The sequence below is a fragment of the Alexandromys fortis genome, unplaced genomic scaffold (genome assembly GCF_014885135.2).
Source record: "Alexandromys fortis isolate MF-2015 unplaced genomic scaffold, M_Fortis_MF-2015_v1.1 scaffold_0, whole genome shotgun sequence".
In the NCBI taxonomy this organism is placed as follows: Eukaryota; Metazoa; Chordata; class Mammalia; order Rodentia; family Cricetidae; genus Alexandromys; species Alexandromys fortis.
This window is the reverse complement of record NW_026067949.1, coordinates 20,196,049-20,215,464: the sequence shown is the minus strand read 5'-3', so window position 1 is coordinate 20,215,464 and position 19,416 is coordinate 20,196,049. Positions and strand designations below refer to the sequence as shown.

Sequence of the window (19,416 nt, the reverse complement as noted above, 5' to 3'; positions counted from 1 at the left end):
AATCTAATCTACCACATGTCTGTTCATGATAACTGAGGATTCCTCATGATCTGTCAACATTAGAACAACCACCAGCTCATTCCTCTACTCCAAGCATTATTTTTCAACAATATAAAAAACACTCTTCAAGGTTAAGTTCACATATAAGTCAGGTACTATTCTCTGAGACTGTGCTCCCAAGGACACTGCATGCTAAGCACTAACATAAACGTTTATTTTTTCAAAAGTGAAATTATGCACATTGCCAACCTGTCTTAATGATCAGCATGATCTACCCATTCAAATCCCATTCTTTGTGTGTTTTTTCTTCCCAGTAGGCTCCCCAATATCTAACTTAACAAAGAAGAAACATTTCCATAATGCTGTACTTCATGGAAAAAGAACGGTGGTGACTCCAATCAATTTTTATTCAGAAGTCTCTTGTTTCTAACCTGACTATTTATCTACCCATCCCCAAGGCAATGAATACCGCATACCAAGGAGTATACAAATGAGGTAACATTTGTTAAGATTCTTTTGGGTAAAGAAAGAAATAAATACACTTTACCAAACTATAAAATGAAGGAATTAATATTGATGCATGTTCATTAGTGGAGCAAATAGAAAAAGTAGAAAAATTCTATATAGAAGAAAAATCACCTTTACCTATTTTTTCTCTTCTTCTTAACTTTCTTTTTCTATATTACCAGTGAGCAGAGCTTTTGAAGCAACGGAAAATTTGCTTTTTACAATGTTAAAATGTGAACAAACCAAGAAATTGCCGTTGCTGTTTCTTGAGTCCAAAGCTCTTCTCATACCAATGACCATGCATTCAGAGGAAAACCTCAGCTTACTCAGGGTTAAAAGTTTCCTTATTGCAGTGACACTAACATGGAAATCTCCTATTGAGTCGACGTGGACAGAAAGGTAATCCCTAGACACAAGGTTGATTTTGCTCAGACAATCTTCCAAGGAGTTGGATGATAGATGCGCAGCCCAGGGTACATTGTCTCAAGCCTGACAGTCACCTATTACTGCGTGTTCGTCCATTTTCCTTAATTCCTTTAATATCACATAAGAGACATTCAGAAGAGTATCCCTTTATAAAACGTTCTGCTTATAGTCACTTCAATATTTTATTTTTTTGAGTGAAAAGACATACTACTAAAAAGTGTCCAAATGGGGGGGGTTCCCCTTGATTTTCCCAAACAGGCTTTGCAACTCATAGGAATTTACTACTTTTAAATGCAATAGTATTATGACATGTTTGAAAACTTTACAAAACAATAGCTTCAGGTTTGACCAATGGAAAACATTTTATTTATTCCATAGCTGACCAAGCCAATGTTTTATGAACATTGTGTCGTTATTCTAATACGTGGGGCTTTCCTGTATGGATCAGAAAATACTAGCTCCTAAGGATAGAACAGCATGTGTATGTTTCTATCTAAGCATTACCATTTCATTCTGAAGTTGATTTTCTAAATGATTTTTTATTTAATACATATAACACAGAACGGTAAGTAACAAATTGGGAATGGGTAGTCTGAGAGTCTTTCCTCAATAAAGCAAACTGGTTAGATGATAATCAATATGATTTTTAAATATAATATTTTGACTTTCATACGACAAGGGACTCTAAAAAATATTTCCCAAAATTTTCTACAAAAAAATATGTGTAAGTCAGAGTTACAGCAGAAGAAACAATCAGAGTAGAATGAAGGGATTTCCATACAGACAAACACCCTTCCAATAACCAAGACATAGGAGACAGCAGCAGTAAGCAATATTTGAATAAGCAGAATATGAGCTCTTCATCCTTAGTATCACAGGCACACTGGGAAGATGAACTTGAAGGCTTAGCATATCGGCACTTTTGAAAATAGTCCCTTTGAAGTAGGAATTGGATCTCAACAGAGACAGAAATAAATGCCATCTGAGGAAACTGGCTCCATCTCGTGCCAGCAGAAATCCTATGGTACACATCCAGGCATTCAAGTTCCCAAATAAAGATAGAGCCACGACTGACAGTTTACAAAAGAAATGGCCCCAGATAGGAATTCTCAAGACTAAAGTGTAAGCAGCAAGGAACTATTAAGAATCTAGGAAATTTTAATAGGTGACAAACAGAAATAAGAGAAGTTAGAAGAAGATATTATAAATGATAATTCAAATATCATCTTAAGAGTATATTTTACAGGTCAGAATATTTTTAACCATGGGGTGTTTTGAGCTGAAATGGGAAAAATTATATGTCACATTGCCATATCTCTATCTATCTATCTATCTATCTATCTATCTATCTATCTATCTATCTATCTATCTACCTTCAGCTGCTGAAGTTGAGTAACAAAATTGATGTCTATTTCTACGTTCTCTATCATTTGTCTTACAGTAAAGAATGTTTATTTTCTCTTCTTGTCACAAACCAACATAGTGTTGCCCAAGCTTCTGAAGCTGCAAGCATAATAGGAACAAGAATATAAATCTTAACCCAAACAAATGATGGCAAGTCAATGGAGAGGAAGCATGTGGGTTCAGTTCCTGACTGCATCATTCACTAGTTAGCAGACTTGCAATGGTTCTTCATGTCACTACACCTAACTCTCACATTGATGCGATAATGCAGGCAACAATATACAAAACAAATATGCTGCAGAATACTCTTGGGTAGTAGTAGCTATTACTCTTGTTTTTCAAGATATGTCCTTTTATGTTTAATGGGAGTATCCACTTTTGCTTTCTCTGTTAGCAAAGAAAATTAATGCTAAATTAAAAAAAATATAAATTAAGATCAGGTTTAAGGTCCTACAATATATTCTATTTGTTAGATTTTCATTTTTTGTTTATGTTGACTGGTGAGTTAATATATATAAAATATTTGAATAAAGTCAATATATATATTGACTTTATTCATAAAGATGTTGTTTGATTATATAACTGGGGAAAAAGAATACACTTGTAAATAGATATAAATTCAAATTTAATTAATAAAATAATTAATTTTGAGTCAGAATTTCTCTGTTTAGCTCTGGCTGTCCTGGAACTTGCTCTGTATACCAGGCTGGCTTTGAATTCACAGAGATACTCTTTCATCTGACATAAACCCTGGGATTAAAAGCATGCGTCACCACCACCCAGAAATTTTAATTTATTTTTAAGAGATCAAATTTATCTTATTTGATCATTGAATGAAAAAAATATAGGTGCTATGTTGCATTCTCATAATTAACCATATCATAAATTCTTAAAAGGTTTAATCTTGTATCTATATTATTAAAAAGCACCATTTTTTCACAACCTACATGAGATTGAACAAGGCCCCACTGAATGTGGATGTCAGTTGTGTGGCTTGGACAGTTTGTGGGGCCACTAGGAGTGGAATTAGGATTTATCCCTAGTGCATGATCTGGCTCTTTGGAGCCCATTCCCTATGGAGGGATATCTTGTTTAGCCTAGAGTCAGGGTGAGGGGCTTGGTCCTGCCTCAAGTGATATGACAGATTTTGTTGATTCCCCAAGGAAAGCCTCACCTTCTCTGAAGGGGTGAGTAGAAGGTAAGGGGAGTGAGAGAACTGGAGGGAGAGTGAACTGGGATTGGTATGTAAAATAAGATTGTTTTAAAACTAAAAAAAATTTAAATGAAAAAAAAAACATAATATTTTCGTATGACACAGTTTTGAGTCCATGAGAACTGAAACTCTTTCCTATTGTGGGTCAACGATGAGAACATTCTTCACACTATTTTCCTCAGATATGTAAATATAGGCCATCTGATTATAGTTAATCATGGAAGGTTCTTTGTCTCCCGTAAAAATCGTTAGCAATAGGAGGTCTCTGCCTCACCTGTTGAAGTATGAAGGTGTTGGCACGCTTCTGTGCATTGTGGCACTCTCTGGTCTCCTGTGATCTTGTTCGGACTCAAGATTCTTTTTTTCAGGGAGAGGGGAACACGGCAGGAACACTGTGACTGGTTTCTGAAAAGGATGAGTGGATGGATGCTGGACATGAATAAGAGGACTTGTGGACTGTACTGAATAGGAAGAATCTTGATGTGTTTTTAAATACGACACCAGAGAAGGATCGACTGGCTGAATCTAAACAAAAAGGAAGGAAAAAGATGCCCATGGATATACCCTCAAACACAGATATGCACATATACATTCAGAAGATGCAAGTATTAGTATGGTCCTAAAACAATTTTCTATAAATTTAAGGGAATACATTGTTATGTGTTTCTCTGTACATTCTTGCCTAGAAATAAAACTCTTTATGTAAAAGCACACAATTGAGTAAAATCTCTTAAAATGTTGTTTCCTATTCACACATGCAGGCACACGCACACACACACACACATACACACACAAACTCATGCATGGACTCATACATACACTCACACACATGTATACACACTCACAAACACAAAACACACGGGTTTAATTATGCATATATATGTTTGTGTATGTATGTGTTTTAGAAACACACTTAACTATAAACATCATGATCAAGAAAATAAAGATGACATTTCATGTCATTTTTTAATTATCACAATTCTTAGATCATGTGAACAACAAAAGTTGAAGACAAGCTACCATAGCTCAAAGTTTGCAGAAAATATTTTCAAAGGAAATACTGCAGTCAGGCTTTCTTCCCAATCTTTCTCCTTATTTTTTGTGATAGGAACTAGGAGAAATAGAAAAGAGAGAATGGGGAAAACAAAGCTGGAATGAGAAGGAATATCATTGGAGAATATAAATCTTCTGGGATGTATATTGATATAGTATTGCATGTTATGAATATAGTGTTTGTGTACATTAAATCATTGTATCAAAAAATCTGATTTTTATTTAGTTGATAGAACCCAAAATTCTAGGTAATAACCATTTAAACAGACTAGTACCTTCTTTTTAATTTTTTTAAAATGTATTAGATTTTTTTTTAAAAAAATACCAATCCAAGTTCCCATTCCCTCCCCTCCTCTCATTCCCTCCATATCCCTCTCACCCCACCCCATCTAATCCTCAGAGAAGGTAAGGCACATTGCTTTGTGGAAGCTCCAAGGCCCTCCCTACTACATCTAGGCTGAGCAAGGTACACTTCCGAAGAGAACAGGATCCCAAAAAGACAGTACATGCAGTAGGAATAAATCCTGGTGCCACTGGCAGTGTCCCCTCAGTCTGTCCCAGCCATGCAACTGTCAACCACGTTCAGAGACACTAGTTTGGTCCTATGCTTGCTCCTTCCCAGTCCAGCTGGAGTTGGTCAGCTCCTATTAGCTCAGGTAAACTGTTTTAGTGGGTGAAATCATCATGGTCAGCCAGTAGCTTCTTATCTTTCTCTATTAATTCATTTGGAAATCTGGATTTATAGAAGTGCCCCCAAATTTGTCAGTAGTTGTTTTATAGGTATTCATCAAATGTTTGCCAACAAATATAAACTAGTAATACATAAAACTATTTGGAAAAGCCTTGCAAAGAGAAGCAGAGATGTGCTGTCAGATGTGGTAAAGATGTTGACTGTGTCACTCAACTCACCATAGATGAGCCCAAGTACAAGAGAAGATGAGCTTTATGGCTACAGGAGAAACCTACTTCCTCTGCATCTTTAGGACCATGCTTGACCCACTAGACAGGATAGAATTAATTTCCTTTTTTTACTATTTACCTTTAGTTGTACAAGCACTGGTGAGCTGAAAACTCCGGCAGGATAACTGAAGGATACTCGGGCATCCACAGTTGACTTCAGAGTGAGCCCTTTTTTTGTTACCGTGAAAGACTGTTTCTTTAAACACGACACCACTGAAAACATACCCAACTTGTAAATGTTCACGGCAGCACAAGCTCCCTATATGGAGTAAAAAAAAAAAAAAAAAAAAAAAAAAAAACCACTTTCCTCAAGCAAGCAGTTAGCATTATTTTTGGGAAATACATATATAACACATATTCTGTTGGCTGTCAAAACAAACAAAATATGTGTATGCTACCCATAAAATCCCCCATGGTGTGAAGGAATCTCATTCACTGAGTGTGGATGGCCCTCTCCTGAGGCAAAAGATAAGTAGATGTTAAGACTTTCTTAAGCTTGGTCTTTTCAACAGAGAAATGAGAAAGAAATGAATTTGTTTTGTAACAAGTTAAATCTTCATATAATAGGTAGCCATAACAGCTTCACAAATTTTAGTTACTTCTGGAATCTTAGCTATTTTGGCTAGATATTCTTTTCTTTTCTTTCCTTCTTTTTTTTTTTTGGACAGAATAAATTTTATTTGTAGATCTTGTCTAGAACTTCCTATGGTATTTTACAGAATTCTAAGGAAAAGATTTTTATCACTTGAGCATTTTACTCTAACATCAGCAAATGTGTTGTTGGAAAAATTCTTCCTTCTGACAGATCACAGCATCTTCAGATGCCATAATCAATTTATTGTCTCTATTTCTTTCTGCAGTTGAAACAGACAACTGTAGAGTATCACACTGCTCCTTTCTGGTGTTTCTATATTCAAATAAATAATCGTATATCTAGCTATGCACTCATCAGTTTTTATCATGCAAAATGGAACTGAGTCCATTAAAGAAATGAAAGGATCTATGTATATAATGATCTGTGTATACAACGACCAATGCTTTAAACAAGGAGGCAAACTAAGAAGCAATTTTCTCTCTTCAGGCTTCTCACAATACCAGCTAGTCTCCACCCAGCATGAGTGGATAAGAGCGCATGCACACACACAAACATTTCAGAGTTCTTCACAATGGAAAATAATCTATCATTTGAAAGCTGACTAAGGGAAACATTTCCCAATCTCACGGTTGGGAAAATTCCGAGCACAATGATCTGTCTTCAGTGGCCAGAGGGAAAGTAGTGAGAAGAAGAGGTCTCCAGGGAACAAGTGGTGGTTGCTGAGCACTGAGGCAACATTTGGCAGATACTGGGGAAACTAAAAAGGCTTTTGGGAATTAGAGCGTTTAAATGTCATAGGACCCACATAAAACTTTGGAAGGAATCCAGAATTCAAATGTTCCCGAGCTAAAATTAGCAGTAACTCTCATTAGATTACTATGTAAAGAAAAGTACAGTTTTTGGTAGACAATGATCCTCTTAATTTTTCTTGTGTCTTGATTATTCATTTACAAAACATCGTTTGAGCCCATCTGGGAAAGGCTCTTGTACTGTGAGCCGTTTCTAAAGTACTTGTTATAAAGGACACATAGACTCGCCAAGATTAAGAAGCCTACTCTAGAGCAATGCTAATCAGACTCCCATATTCATAGGCGGCTAGTCTAAATCTAATAAGATGAATACGAATAATGAGAACAGATGTGGCTTTCTTATCTAACTATATAACCTAGATTTGATTTGTAAACAAACCATAAGGACAGAATATATTATTTGCATAAAAAAGATTAACACTGTAATTAGTTAAAGGTAAATTCAGTAGCCTACAGAAAACCCTTAACTTGAGTCCTCATCAACTCTCTAATACTAAATGTAGCAATTCTGGGTTCTGTCTCAGCAACATTTTAATTTTTGACATAGATATTCTTAATAATATTACAATAAAATCCATTTCAAATGGTGAAAACCTATTAACAACTCACAGCGGTTTGTTTATTTAATTTTTGCCATATTACCAGGCAGGCATTACTATAATATTTTCAAATAGAAAAATTGGGTCACAGAGAGGTGTCTTGATCCAGCTAAGTTCCGCTGCAGCCAAATGTGGAAACCAGATTTCTTCCTTTACTGCCCACAAATAACTACCAAATATAGATTCTTCAGTGTTTAGACTAATCCCATTTGTAAATTTAATAAATTAATCAAACCATGCACATACACAGTGTTTCCATTTTATATATGTTCTTCCAACCTGTGAATAATAAAAACCAAAACTATAATATCTTAAGATTCTAATGCTTCAGTATAGGCAGTTGTCAAACATGTTACATATGTTTATGAAGTTGATATAAACCATGAAGTTAATTAATTAAACTATGATGTTGGTTGCTTTTTAGAAGACAAAATTAATATTTATTGAGTGAATCCTAGGCCCATTCTCTATTACTATAATTTCTACTGTTTGGACTTCATAGACGGTATTTAGGAAACAAATCATGAATGTTCTAACACAAATGTGTCCACACTTATACAATGGAAGACTCATTATTACACTACAACAGAATATTTTGAATTATAAGAAGAAAAAAAAAAAACAAGTGCAGTTGTCTTTCAGGCCCTACTGACCTTACAACCACCCCTCATTCCTTCCAGTGAATTTGGAGTTAGGTAGCTTGACTGAAAGGTTGTGTCAGACATTTTCACCATTATGTCTCTGTAATTTCCCTTGTAGTTTGCCTTGAATGGAATCGCAATGCATATTGGGAATGGAATTTTCTTTTCCTTATCGGAGCATTCAACAGTGACGACATTGCTGACCAACTCTTCGTTATCACTCACTATAAAGGAACTCATGCCGTTCACTATGTGGCAGTCAACCTGCTGCAGGACATGCGGTGGGGCGGTGATGTAACAAGACACTTGAGGGTCAGCTCCATCACTCAGCACGTCAAGATACCTGCAGGCGAAAAAAAGTGAGCTTCATTTTCAACTATTGTATTCATGCACGTTATAGGCAAATGCACAAGGTCACAATGTTTGAGGCACATTGCTTGATGTGAACTTTAGCCCTCCCATTTTTTTTTTAATCTTTGTACTCAAATACCACAATTTCCTCTAATATGGGGTGAAAATGATAATCTACTTCACAGGAAAGCTTTGTGTTAAATGTGTTATTCTACAGTAATTATAGAGAACTATACCCTCACATTGTAAGGAAGCTATCTATACTGTATTGACTATATTGGCTAAAAAGATAAGCCATAATTGCTATTGACTAATTTTATTATCGGAGTTATTGCTTTATTCCTCACTATTATTTATTCTATAATAAAGTGAAAAATAAGTTATGTTTTTTAAAGAAATAAATGTAACTGTGGAGAGTGATGCCTTTATGGGTAAGTCCTCTAATATTGCACGAATAGATTCTTTTTCTGATGATTTGAAAGTGAAAAACAGATAAGAGAGAAGTCCCAGCAGTCATCCAGTTTTACTGAAAGCAAAAGTACACATACACGTGCACGCACCAGAACCACGGGGGGTGCGGGGGAGGCAGTCAGACAGAGAAAGACAAAAGGAGAGACAGAGAGATAAAGACACACAGAGAGAGGATTAAAAACAGTGCAGAACATATTCAGACTCTATACGATTAAGGGTGGGGTGGATTCGCTTTCTTCCTAAGAACTGGCTAGTTTGGCTTATTGACAGACCCTGAATAACCCAGACAAAGAAGAAAAGCTACCTGCTCCCTTTCACAGGTTCACCCCTGACTCCCCACCTCTCCTGGGAGATCCAAAAATTCTGAACAGTTCCTTTTGTAGGGAAAAAGGTCAGCAAGTCCTTGACTTGGAGAGGAAGAGGAATGAGGAAGTTGCCTATCTTAAATGCTTACATCTAAAGTACACTTATGTACCTAAAATCTCTTATTTATTTGCCTGTCTTCCTGCCTACCAGGGATCTGTATGACTCCTACTGCCTCAAGAATAAGTAATGAAGATGAAGTACAGAAATTTTCCAGGTACACTAGATAAAATAGTGATATTTATTTAATTTTTTGTACATTAGTCCTATTAAATAGGAATAGATTATTTCTAATCCTCAGATTATCATTTGAAAAGTTTATTGTAACTATTTTTTCCCTCAACATCATCTTTGCAAAGATTTTTAGAGTCTTATTAATTTGAATTCAAATTTGAGAGCAGGCATCTCCTATTTGTTTGCCTATAAATATCACAACCACTCAGAATAGTCAGTAGTTTAATGCTTTCTGTTGGTAAGGTTTGAAATACAAAGTTTTATCTTCATTTGTATAGCTTCCGTGTCAATTACTACTATCTTAACTACTTTACAGATAGAAAAACTGAGGCTGAAATTTTTAACTTACTACAAATCTCATAGATGTTCAGTTTTAGAACTAATAGTCGACTCCATGCATTCTTAGTGTGGAAGTAAAAGCTCTCAAATATTGTCATGCCTTTTTCAAATCTTTCCTAAGTACTGACTACTCTATCCACTGCAACTTGACACCAATATCTAATCTACGATCTTGGGAAGTTTGAATGAGATATATTATTTTAAACCTCTTTAATACTAATGGATATTCAATAACGATTTGATCTCTTTGTTAATATCATCAACTTGGAGTTCTCTTCTTGATGATATTTATTTCACATTAGAGAAATAATGAGAACAAAGGCAATGTTGAAGATAGATGCCAGCATCTATGTCATCACAGCATTATTTTTTTCAGTTATACACTAATAAATTTTAGCTGCTTTTTGTTTACTGCTAGTACAACTTGAAGTTTACTATTAAATACAACTTACATTCTCATAAAGAAATGTAATACAACATTTAACTCATAGAGGTTGTTTGCTGATGTAAGCAATTCTGAACTTAGAAAAAGATCTCCAGCATGCTGATCTGCTTAACGTTTTTGGTAGAGATAATGATAATTGAGAAAAAGCATTATTCAGCAGAAGATTCAGTGAACCAGCTTCATATAAGTTCAGAAATGCTCTCTTCTGTGTCATAGAAACAATCTCAGTGTAGCCAGCCTCTATGAGGTGTGGTTCCCGAATAACAGATAAAAATGTAAAGGAGATATGTAAGTAAATAGTCCATAGTCCTAATCAAATGTGACTTGTTTTGTTATTAAATAGATTACACTCATGTGCTTTTCTCCTTTGTTTACACATTAGTATAGCTACCTCCAAAGGATGGGGCTTATGGAAAACTAAAGGTTGAAAAAACACAAACGTTCCCAAGCAAGGTTTTGTTTATCACATACACTTTTGTGTGGTGTGTGATGGCTTAGTAGCCTGGGAACTGCAATGAAGAGTCATCTTCGCAAATATGCAAGCCAAGCACATTTGGTTCAATGCCACAAAGGAAGTCGCTAACCAGGGAACACCTAAAGGAGGTGTTAGAGGGAGTGGTGCAGGCAGTGACTCACTAGCTGGTGTTTTGAGTCATTTCTCAATGGGAGGAAACGAAACATCAATGTTTTTCTCAAAAGAAATGGGCAACCACATATTGACAATTTTAGAGGTTGTTTGTCAGGGGCAATAATTCTTGCAAACCACGCAGGTCTGTATGCATTGAGAGATTCATCTATAGAACTCATTAAATTCTCTTTGCTGTGGATACACTACTTTCTTTTCTTTCCCTTTTTTTTTTTATAACGTCCCATGGTCAGTGTAAGCTAAGTACTCGCTGAAGAACATACAGACGGTGATGTTTTCCTGGGAACGGTGCTGTGCATCTATATAGTGGATCAGCCGCGTGTTATGGATCCAGGGAGAACAGAAACGAGGAGGGATAGGACTGTGAAAGTAGCTCGGCATTACGTCAAATAATATGCTAACATTAAGCTTAGTGTGAAATATGGCTGAGTGACTCGACGCTAGGCCCCTCTGTGATTGTCTCATTTGCTATCAAATGCTCCACGGAAGGAGAAAGTACTCTTATAAGTGAGAAACTGAGACCAAAGAACAAACACACAGATAAAAAGAAAGAAAGGGAAAACACAAGCTGCCCAGTGATGAAAAGCTGACTCATAAGGAGACAGCAAATAAAAATGAATTTTTTTCCTGCTCCCTAAATATCTTCCCACTATAACACATTGCTAAGGAAGATGTTGTATTTATATGGTAAAACATAATTAGAAAATATCAATTTATACAAATCAAGAATAATTGTTGCCTTACAGTTGGGAGGGGGAAGATAGTTCATAAAATACATCAGTCTTGTTCCCCGTTTTATTCCACGGGCTTTTAAAGAATTTAGGAAGAAAAAACAAAAGACTCCTGAAAATTTTCTGAGCTAAATAGGTATGAGCATCACATTTGCCTTTAAGAATCCTGAAAACCCTACCCACAAATCCCCTGGAGCGCTGAAGACAGAGTTTAAAGACTGACGACAATTATATTGAAGATATCCATATTATGTATTTTGTAGTTATGACATATGTATTTATTGGTTACATAATCATGTTAGCAAATTGTCTTTTAATTCTTTTAATATTCTGAAATTCTCTTTTTTCTATTAAAATTGAACTTTGTTTAGAAAAGTGTTCATGTTCTGAACAATTGTTTTGAACTACTATCATAACTAATTTTCTTCACTAGAACACCACTTGATTTGAATGTTTCCTGAAACTATGAAGAACAGAGTAATATTAGCAATAGCAGCTACATACATCTCTGTGGGGTGGTTTTAACCTGACTCACTAGTTTACAGCAACTTTTAGAGACATGACCCAAAATTATGAAACTTCATTGCGTATTCCCTCATATCTAATATGTTGAGATTTTATCCCACAGGGAACTGTGTTAGGACACAGGGCCTTTGAGGGACCTAATTAGGTCATAGCACAATTCTCACGGATGGGATTAGTGTCATTAATAAAGAAAGGGCCTTGAAGATGGTCAGTCCCTTGAAGCTGGTTCACACCATTTGAGAACACAATAAGAAGGCACTGTCTGGGAGTCAGTGATCTGTCAGTTGATACTGAATCTCCAGTGCCTTGTTTGTCTCCCTTCCTCTAGAACTGCAAGACATTAGTTTCTTGCACTCAAAATAAACCAGTGTGTGGTAGTTTGTCATAGCAGCAGGATGAAGGCATTTAGGAACAACAGAAATAAAAGTAGCAATCGGCATATATAAGCCTTTCTCATGGTGCCTTTACTTACTCCTTTTCCATTATGTTATTCTTTTGTTTTAGACTCTCTGACTCATTATGAAGACTCTTCCCGTCCTTACTGGAGACATCCCATGCTGTTGGGGATGTGGTAATCTCTTCTCCTTGGCTTTCTGAGATCTCTCGCGTGTCTCTTGCTGGTGTCTGGATTACATCATGAATGTCTCCCTTGTTGCCATCTATGTTCTCAGCAGTCATGTGTTCTATTTGTTTTTCATCTTCATTTTCTGCATTATCTGGGAACACTGTGCTCTGTGACTCTCCTTGCCCTATTACATTTCCACTCAATGATGCATTGTTTTCGTTTTCCCCTAATTCAGAATATATCTGAGTTTTATTTTCTTTTAACTGGACCTGGTTTGTGTAATGACTTTCCCCTGCATTTGCAGGAGAAACAGTGGCTGTTTCCATGACATTTCGTTCCCTTCTTGGAGCAATGTCTGTTGCTTTGGTGTCTTGAATGGCCGATATTGTCTGCTGTGGAGTACGGTCCTCATGCATGCTGCATAAATTACACATCTCTTTTTCTTCTCTTCGTAGAAGCATGGCAGTGTTCCCCAAATGTTCATTCATTTTCATGAGGAAGTCTATGAAAGCAATAATTTCTGCACATGTACACACAAAGAAAAAGTAAAAACTAAGTCAAATTACTCTTCTGCCCAGGCGAGGGAAATATTTGCACACTTTGCCAGCTTTTAACACTTATATAACTAGAAGGAAGCAATCTCTGCTTTAAACATAGTAGCCAAAATGTGAAACTGACCCTTTATACCCACGAGTATGCTTGAACTTTATTTAAAAAAAAATGAGCATACTCCCAAATAGAATGAAAACAACAACTCCTCAATGATTTGGTATATTTGACAGTTGTTTGTTTGCCTTGGAAATACTATACAACATCAATTTTCCATTTCAAATATCAAACATAAATTTATCTGAACACCCCAAGACAGGTTAACAGCAGCAAAGCAACAGCTGTGTTATTTATGATGACACAGATGCTGTATTTTGGCGAGAAATTCAATCCTCCCCCTACTGAGCATGTGATTATTAAAATATGTCAAATTGTTCATTCAAAGAGTAACTTTGACCATATTATTCTCTGACTGGATCTTGCAGTGGCTAATCAATGACACCCAAACTATGACAAACTGCTTTGCTCTAAGCCGAAGCATCATCAATAGCTGAGTCACTCCACTTGTCACTCCATCTCGAGTTCATCCCAAGCTCTCATCTTTGCAGCTTGCTTCTCAAGCTTCTTTCTGGCTGGACCTTTCCATCCTCTCGTCTCTGAGCTGGGAGTCTGTAACTGATGTCCACACATCTCACTGTCACCAAATCACCTTGCACTAGTCTGAGCTTGCCTCTGCACTGCAGTTCTGACAACTTTGTCTTTGTCTTGCATCTGAGATCCCGTGTTTATTTTGAACTCATCCCTTTTGGTACCTGACTACTTGCCTTGACTTGTCTAGGACTGTGTTCAATCCCTCTAGAGACTGACTGGTCCTGAGCTCCTGCTGCTGATCCTGGGTTCACACAGGTTTGGGACAGATTCTCTGAGGTTCACTGTTTATCCTTTGTATTGTCTGCTTGGGATTCCTGTCTGATGAGGACTGTCTGTTCACTGTGACACTAGATGTCTGAGAGCTGCATTTCATAATGCCACCTAGATATTCTGAAAACATTGCTATTACGATCATATTCTTCTGATGCTGCTTTCTCCATACTTACTGTACTTTTTAGCACACACACACACATCTGGTCATATTCCCAAAAATTTACATCCAGCCTTCAGTGTGTAGGCATCCAGTTTCTTCTAGCTCATCCAGTCTTTCCAGTGTTTTTGTAATTAATAGGACTAGGCTCAAATGACTCTGGAGTTAGAACATGCTATTCCAATTTAGAAAAACTGCCTCTTCTGCTTTAATTAGTCCTGAACTTTCCTACCTCTAAGACTTGAGTCTTGCAAATAACAGACAAAGCCCCTGAATTTCCAGTTGCATGACTCCAGTTCGTCATTGAGGTGTCAGTTTAAATAGCACTATTTCCCAGCAGAGTCTAAATTCCCTTCCTCAAAATGTGATCCAGCTACCAGAGAAAGCTGAAAACACTTCATCTGTGCTCCAAGCAGGAGGAGCATCTGAATCCTGTGAAATATGGCCTTCCCCTACTTTCTCTATAATGGCAGCAGTCTCTTCTCAGCAGATTCTACTTTCATTGAGTTTCTATACATAGCTCCTCTTAAATACTGACCAGATGAGCATTTCAAAAGAAAGTGTATACCCAAGCAAACAAAATAAACTACTTACCTTGTCTCCAGATATGCTGATTATCCTTGCCAAGTAATATGTACAGCTGCTGGCAGGTGGACTGAAGGGTCCCCGCTATGTGTTCCAACAGTTGAAAAAGGGCTTCATTGAGCCCTTGGCCCAAAAAGATCACTGTGGCTACCCAAGTGGCTCCACCAGCCACCTCACAGAGATTATCACCCAGGAGCGCCTGCTTTAACATTTGGTTTTGTCTCCAAATCTGCTTCAATATTTGCCCTAATTTACCTAAGCCCATGTCTTCTGTATCCATTTCTAAGCTCCAAAAATAATATATTTGTCTCCTGCCAAGAAAACCTAAAGGTTTAGCACATTCGAACTTGGCAACGGTTATTTCTCCTAAAATCTCGGAGATGATCCAAGTCAGCTAGCCTCTTCTGCAACCTAAGAATTTATTTGTCTTGTTGTTGACGAATGAGAAGTTCCTAGGTGACCAGAAGAGGGGCGTTCCTGAGCCCAAGTGCTATTGTGTACACAATAGATTAATCACCGGGATAGAGTTAGCTCCCATAATCATATGTCCATGTAAAATTTACAAATTAAATATGCTATAGAAACCCCACATGCTCTTTCATTTTTGCAGTAGCAAAATATATATCCCAGGTTGAAGATCAACTTTACAATGAAAGTAAACTATTATTTTTTCTTTTCTATTTTATTACAATACTGATAATAAAATTTATGTGTATATTTTTATAAATACTTTTTAATTAAAAATATGTTTGCTTTAAATTTATTTTGATATATAGAAATAAGATCTAGATACATAAGATTAGTTTTAAAATTATAATTTATTGGAACTGGATGTAGCTACACGTGGGGTCTTTTTAACTTGCAGACATGTGCAAATATTTAAAATTAAAATAAAGAGTCAAAAGAGGTCCAGCATGGTGACTTATGATTCTAATCACAGTATTTTGGAGTTATGGGCAGGATGATTGCTTCAAGTTCAAGACCAGTCAGAGTTCCATAGTGAGACATAGTCACAAACAATCACAGTGAGAGTTAAAAGAAAAAGCTTTCCTCTGCTGGAGCGTAGCCTAAGTACCATGGTTTAGTAAGTATAATTACTACTTTCTTATAGGTAAGCGTACATCAAGATTGTGATAGGAGCTTGGTCTCCGCTCTTCCCTTTGATAATTTCTCTCTAATTGTGTCAAGTGCTTCTTTACAAAGAGAAAGCATCCTTGAAGATTGGCTTCCTCTGAGCTGCCAAGGAGTGTTTACTACCACTATAATTAAAATTCGGATGTAGCATGTTCTCACCGTGAGCCTGTCCAGTTGGCACATTATCCATGGGATCTTTGCACTGCAAAGCATGATACAGGGGAGGCTGAGGTGTACTGCGAACTGACTGCCTCCTCTCCTCCAACACTCCCTTTTCTAAGATAAGAGAACACACAACCAAGGGAGAAGGGTCTGTGAGTTTAAAAACAACACATGTTCCCTAGAGGCCCTGGATGGAAAGAAAACCTTTCCGAAGGGGCCTAGAATGTTTTCCTCCCACCAGCAGTATCATTTCACCCCAAGTGTAGAAAGGATGACTTCTACAAATGAGTAGGGCATCACTCAGGATATGTGAACCACTGGGGAAAACAGTCCCAGGGAATGAAGAGCGAAGAATGAAGGCTCAGACCTGTAGCCTGCACAAACTGCCATGGTTCATAGATTCCAAAGGGCAAGGAAAAAAAAAAAAAACACAAAAGAGCTGGGGCTCCAGAATGCATCTCCCTTTAAGATAAGTAATAATTGCTGAGAGAGGGAGAAATTGTCACCCTCATTAGCTATCCAATACCAAAGTGTCAACACTGAAATCATATACATATAAGCAACACTAAATGGATTCGAGAAGTTGCATCTATACACTTCGGTGTTTGTATGTGCGCATAGACCCCCCCCCACACACACACCTGTACACACAGGAAAGACAACAATAATTGAGGAAGATGGAGCTGCAAATTTGGGAGGGAGAGAGGGCACATGTGGTAAAAGACTTGGAGAAAAGAGAGCCAAGAAATGATGCAATCTTATTTTCATTTTTAAAAATTACAAATTAAGTCTTATTTTCCAGTGAAACTGTCTTTTTTTTTTTGAAATTTTAAACCACATCATAGCAAAGATTACATTAAAGTGTTGCGCACTATTTTCAGATTTTAAGGCATGCTGGTTTGTATCTTACCCTGCTCTTTTGGCTCAGTTCTAAAATGCATATATAATCTCACAGATCATATACAAATGGCTTTTATTCAAGACCAAATCTGAAAATCTTTCTTCAGTATGTACTGCGAGCCCTGATTTCAGGCCATTCATGAGAGGCAGATGCATGAATAAACAATTACAATACAGACTGTTGAAAGCTAGATACAAAACATTAAAGCTTAACTGATGGTGGTATTCAGATTAGGAACCTAAGGATTAGCAGACTATAAAACACAAGGAAAGGCAGTTTTTGATTAGAAACTACCTTATCGAAAGAATGGGTATGAGAAATTACAGAGTGGGATAGGAGTAGACAGGTATGGCTTTAAGGGAAAGTTTAGTCAAGAGGGATGGGAAACCTTGCATCCAGAATTGTGGAGAGACTAGTGAAATCAGAATTTGGTTTTGTGAATAGAAGGGAGAGGTTACATATTCTGAACCAAGTAACAAAAATGATCAATCGGTGCTGCACGTCACAGATGGCCCTGATGTCATAGATTTAATTGTTGGGAGGCTTCAGGGTCTACATTAAAGGCAAGCAACAAAAGCAGATGTCTTGAAAGCAGATTGGATTTGAAGTAGAGTACATAGAGTTTACTAAACCATCAGATGGACTGAAAGAAATTGAAAGAGCTGGCTATATACCTCTTTATTAACCGGTAACTGATTAAAAAAAAAAAAACTATTGTTGGCAATGGAATAGAACTAAACCATTTTACTTAGGTCACTTCCTAGCTGGTAAATGTATTAAGAAATATAAGAGGGACGTTAGGTTTGGTGGAATGGAATTTGATTGATTTTATGTTAGTAGCTTTCAAGTTAGTTCAGGAAAATCATCGAGACTGTGTTGGAAATATATCAAATATGGCAGAAGAGTATTGGCAAATGTTTGAGCATTTTTTTTTTGTAAATCTGTAGTGAATGAATCCTGAGTATAGAAGGCATTGAAGAAGACCTTATACATATATAATTTAAATATTGAACAAAACAATATTAAATACAAGATCATAGGTCTATGCGTATTTCCTCATAGATGTGTGAAAACCTTCTCTGTTATGATAAGAACACTTGAAACCTTCTTTCCTAGTTCCAGCACCACTTGCTCATTTCAGGTCTACACTTGTTTTCTGTCTAGTTTCTAAAGAATAGGAAATGTTTGCAAAATAAAATCTACCAGAGCTCATGCTGCATGCACTTGATAAAGCAGGCATCCACATGCTTATGCATTTTGTTGTCAATTAATTGATGTCGCTGACCACAAAAACCCGGACATTTACAGTAGAGACGCCCAAATAAATCAACTGCAAAAGTTCACCTGAATAGTTTTCACACTTCTTTAGATGCATCATTGCTGAGGTTTATTAAGACTGTTTCTTATTTCCTACTAAGCATCCTTTATTTCGCTAACCTGAAACAAATTAACTCATGGTCTTGAATTCATATAAAATATAAGGTGAAAAAGATGAGAGTACATGAAAGTACTCAATCATATATAAAATCAGGAAGTAGGATAGTTACTAGTAGTTTCTGTAGAGAAATAAAACTATAATAGTAGGATAAATTCAAAACAAAGGATGAAAAGAGTAAAGTGTTTATTGATGGCTAGTCGTGCATAGTTCAGATGTCAGCCCAAGAACTTTAAATATAAACTAAATGTAAATATTATCGATGTGCTTATTAGTTTTAAATTAGTTTTAAAATGTTAAAAAGATAACCATATGGAGGAGGGAAGGACTTGATGGAGGGTGGTGAGGAAGGAGCTTGAGTGAGAACTAAGAGTAATGGTGTATGTTTATGAAGACATGAAGATGCCCCGATAAATCTCATTATTATGCATATTAAAATAAATAAATAATATAAAGTAAGTAAATAAATCAAATAGTAACAGTCAAAGTCAACACCTTTGGTTTTTAGAGACAGATTTGATGCTCCTCTTTTTTGTTTTACTCTGCTTCTTCCTTGAAGCCCCAGAAAAGGAGAAAGAACAATATATAAATTCCACTAGGAAAAGAAAATGAACTATAGAAGAAAGAGGTCAACAAAGGCCAAGACATGTGAAAGTAGTGAACTATGTGACAGTGAAGGAGAATTGAAACTC

The 19,416-nt window shown here is 36.5% G+C and overlaps 1 protein-coding gene across 3 annotated transcripts in view; it reads right to left on the bottom strand.

The window, feature by feature from the left end:
- Dthd1 (death domain containing 1) overlaps positions 1 to 15,476 on the bottom strand; it is a 52,436-nt gene extending 36,960 nt beyond the window's left edge. Inside the window, exons 1-5 of one of the 3 annotated variants that reach the window (XM_050150251.1) lie at positions 15,102 to 15,476; positions 12,785 to 13,397; positions 8,220 to 8,550; positions 5,643 to 5,822; positions 3,825 to 4,075 (exon numbers count right to left, since the gene is read on the bottom strand). In XM_050150251.1, coding sequence (XP_050006208.1) covers positions 3,825 to 4,075; positions 5,643 to 5,822; positions 8,220 to 8,550; positions 12,785 to 13,397; positions 15,102 to 15,372 — 1,646 coding nt within the window. In that variant the 5' untranslated portion in view covers positions 15,373 to 15,476. The remainder of the gene's footprint in view (positions 1 to 3,824; positions 4,076 to 5,642; positions 5,823 to 8,219; positions 8,551 to 12,784; positions 13,398 to 15,101) is intronic. The other 2 variants (XM_050150252.1, XM_050150253.1) reach the window with 2 other exon arrangements.
- Between the last annotated feature and the right edge of the window lie 3,940 nt (positions 15,477 to 19,416).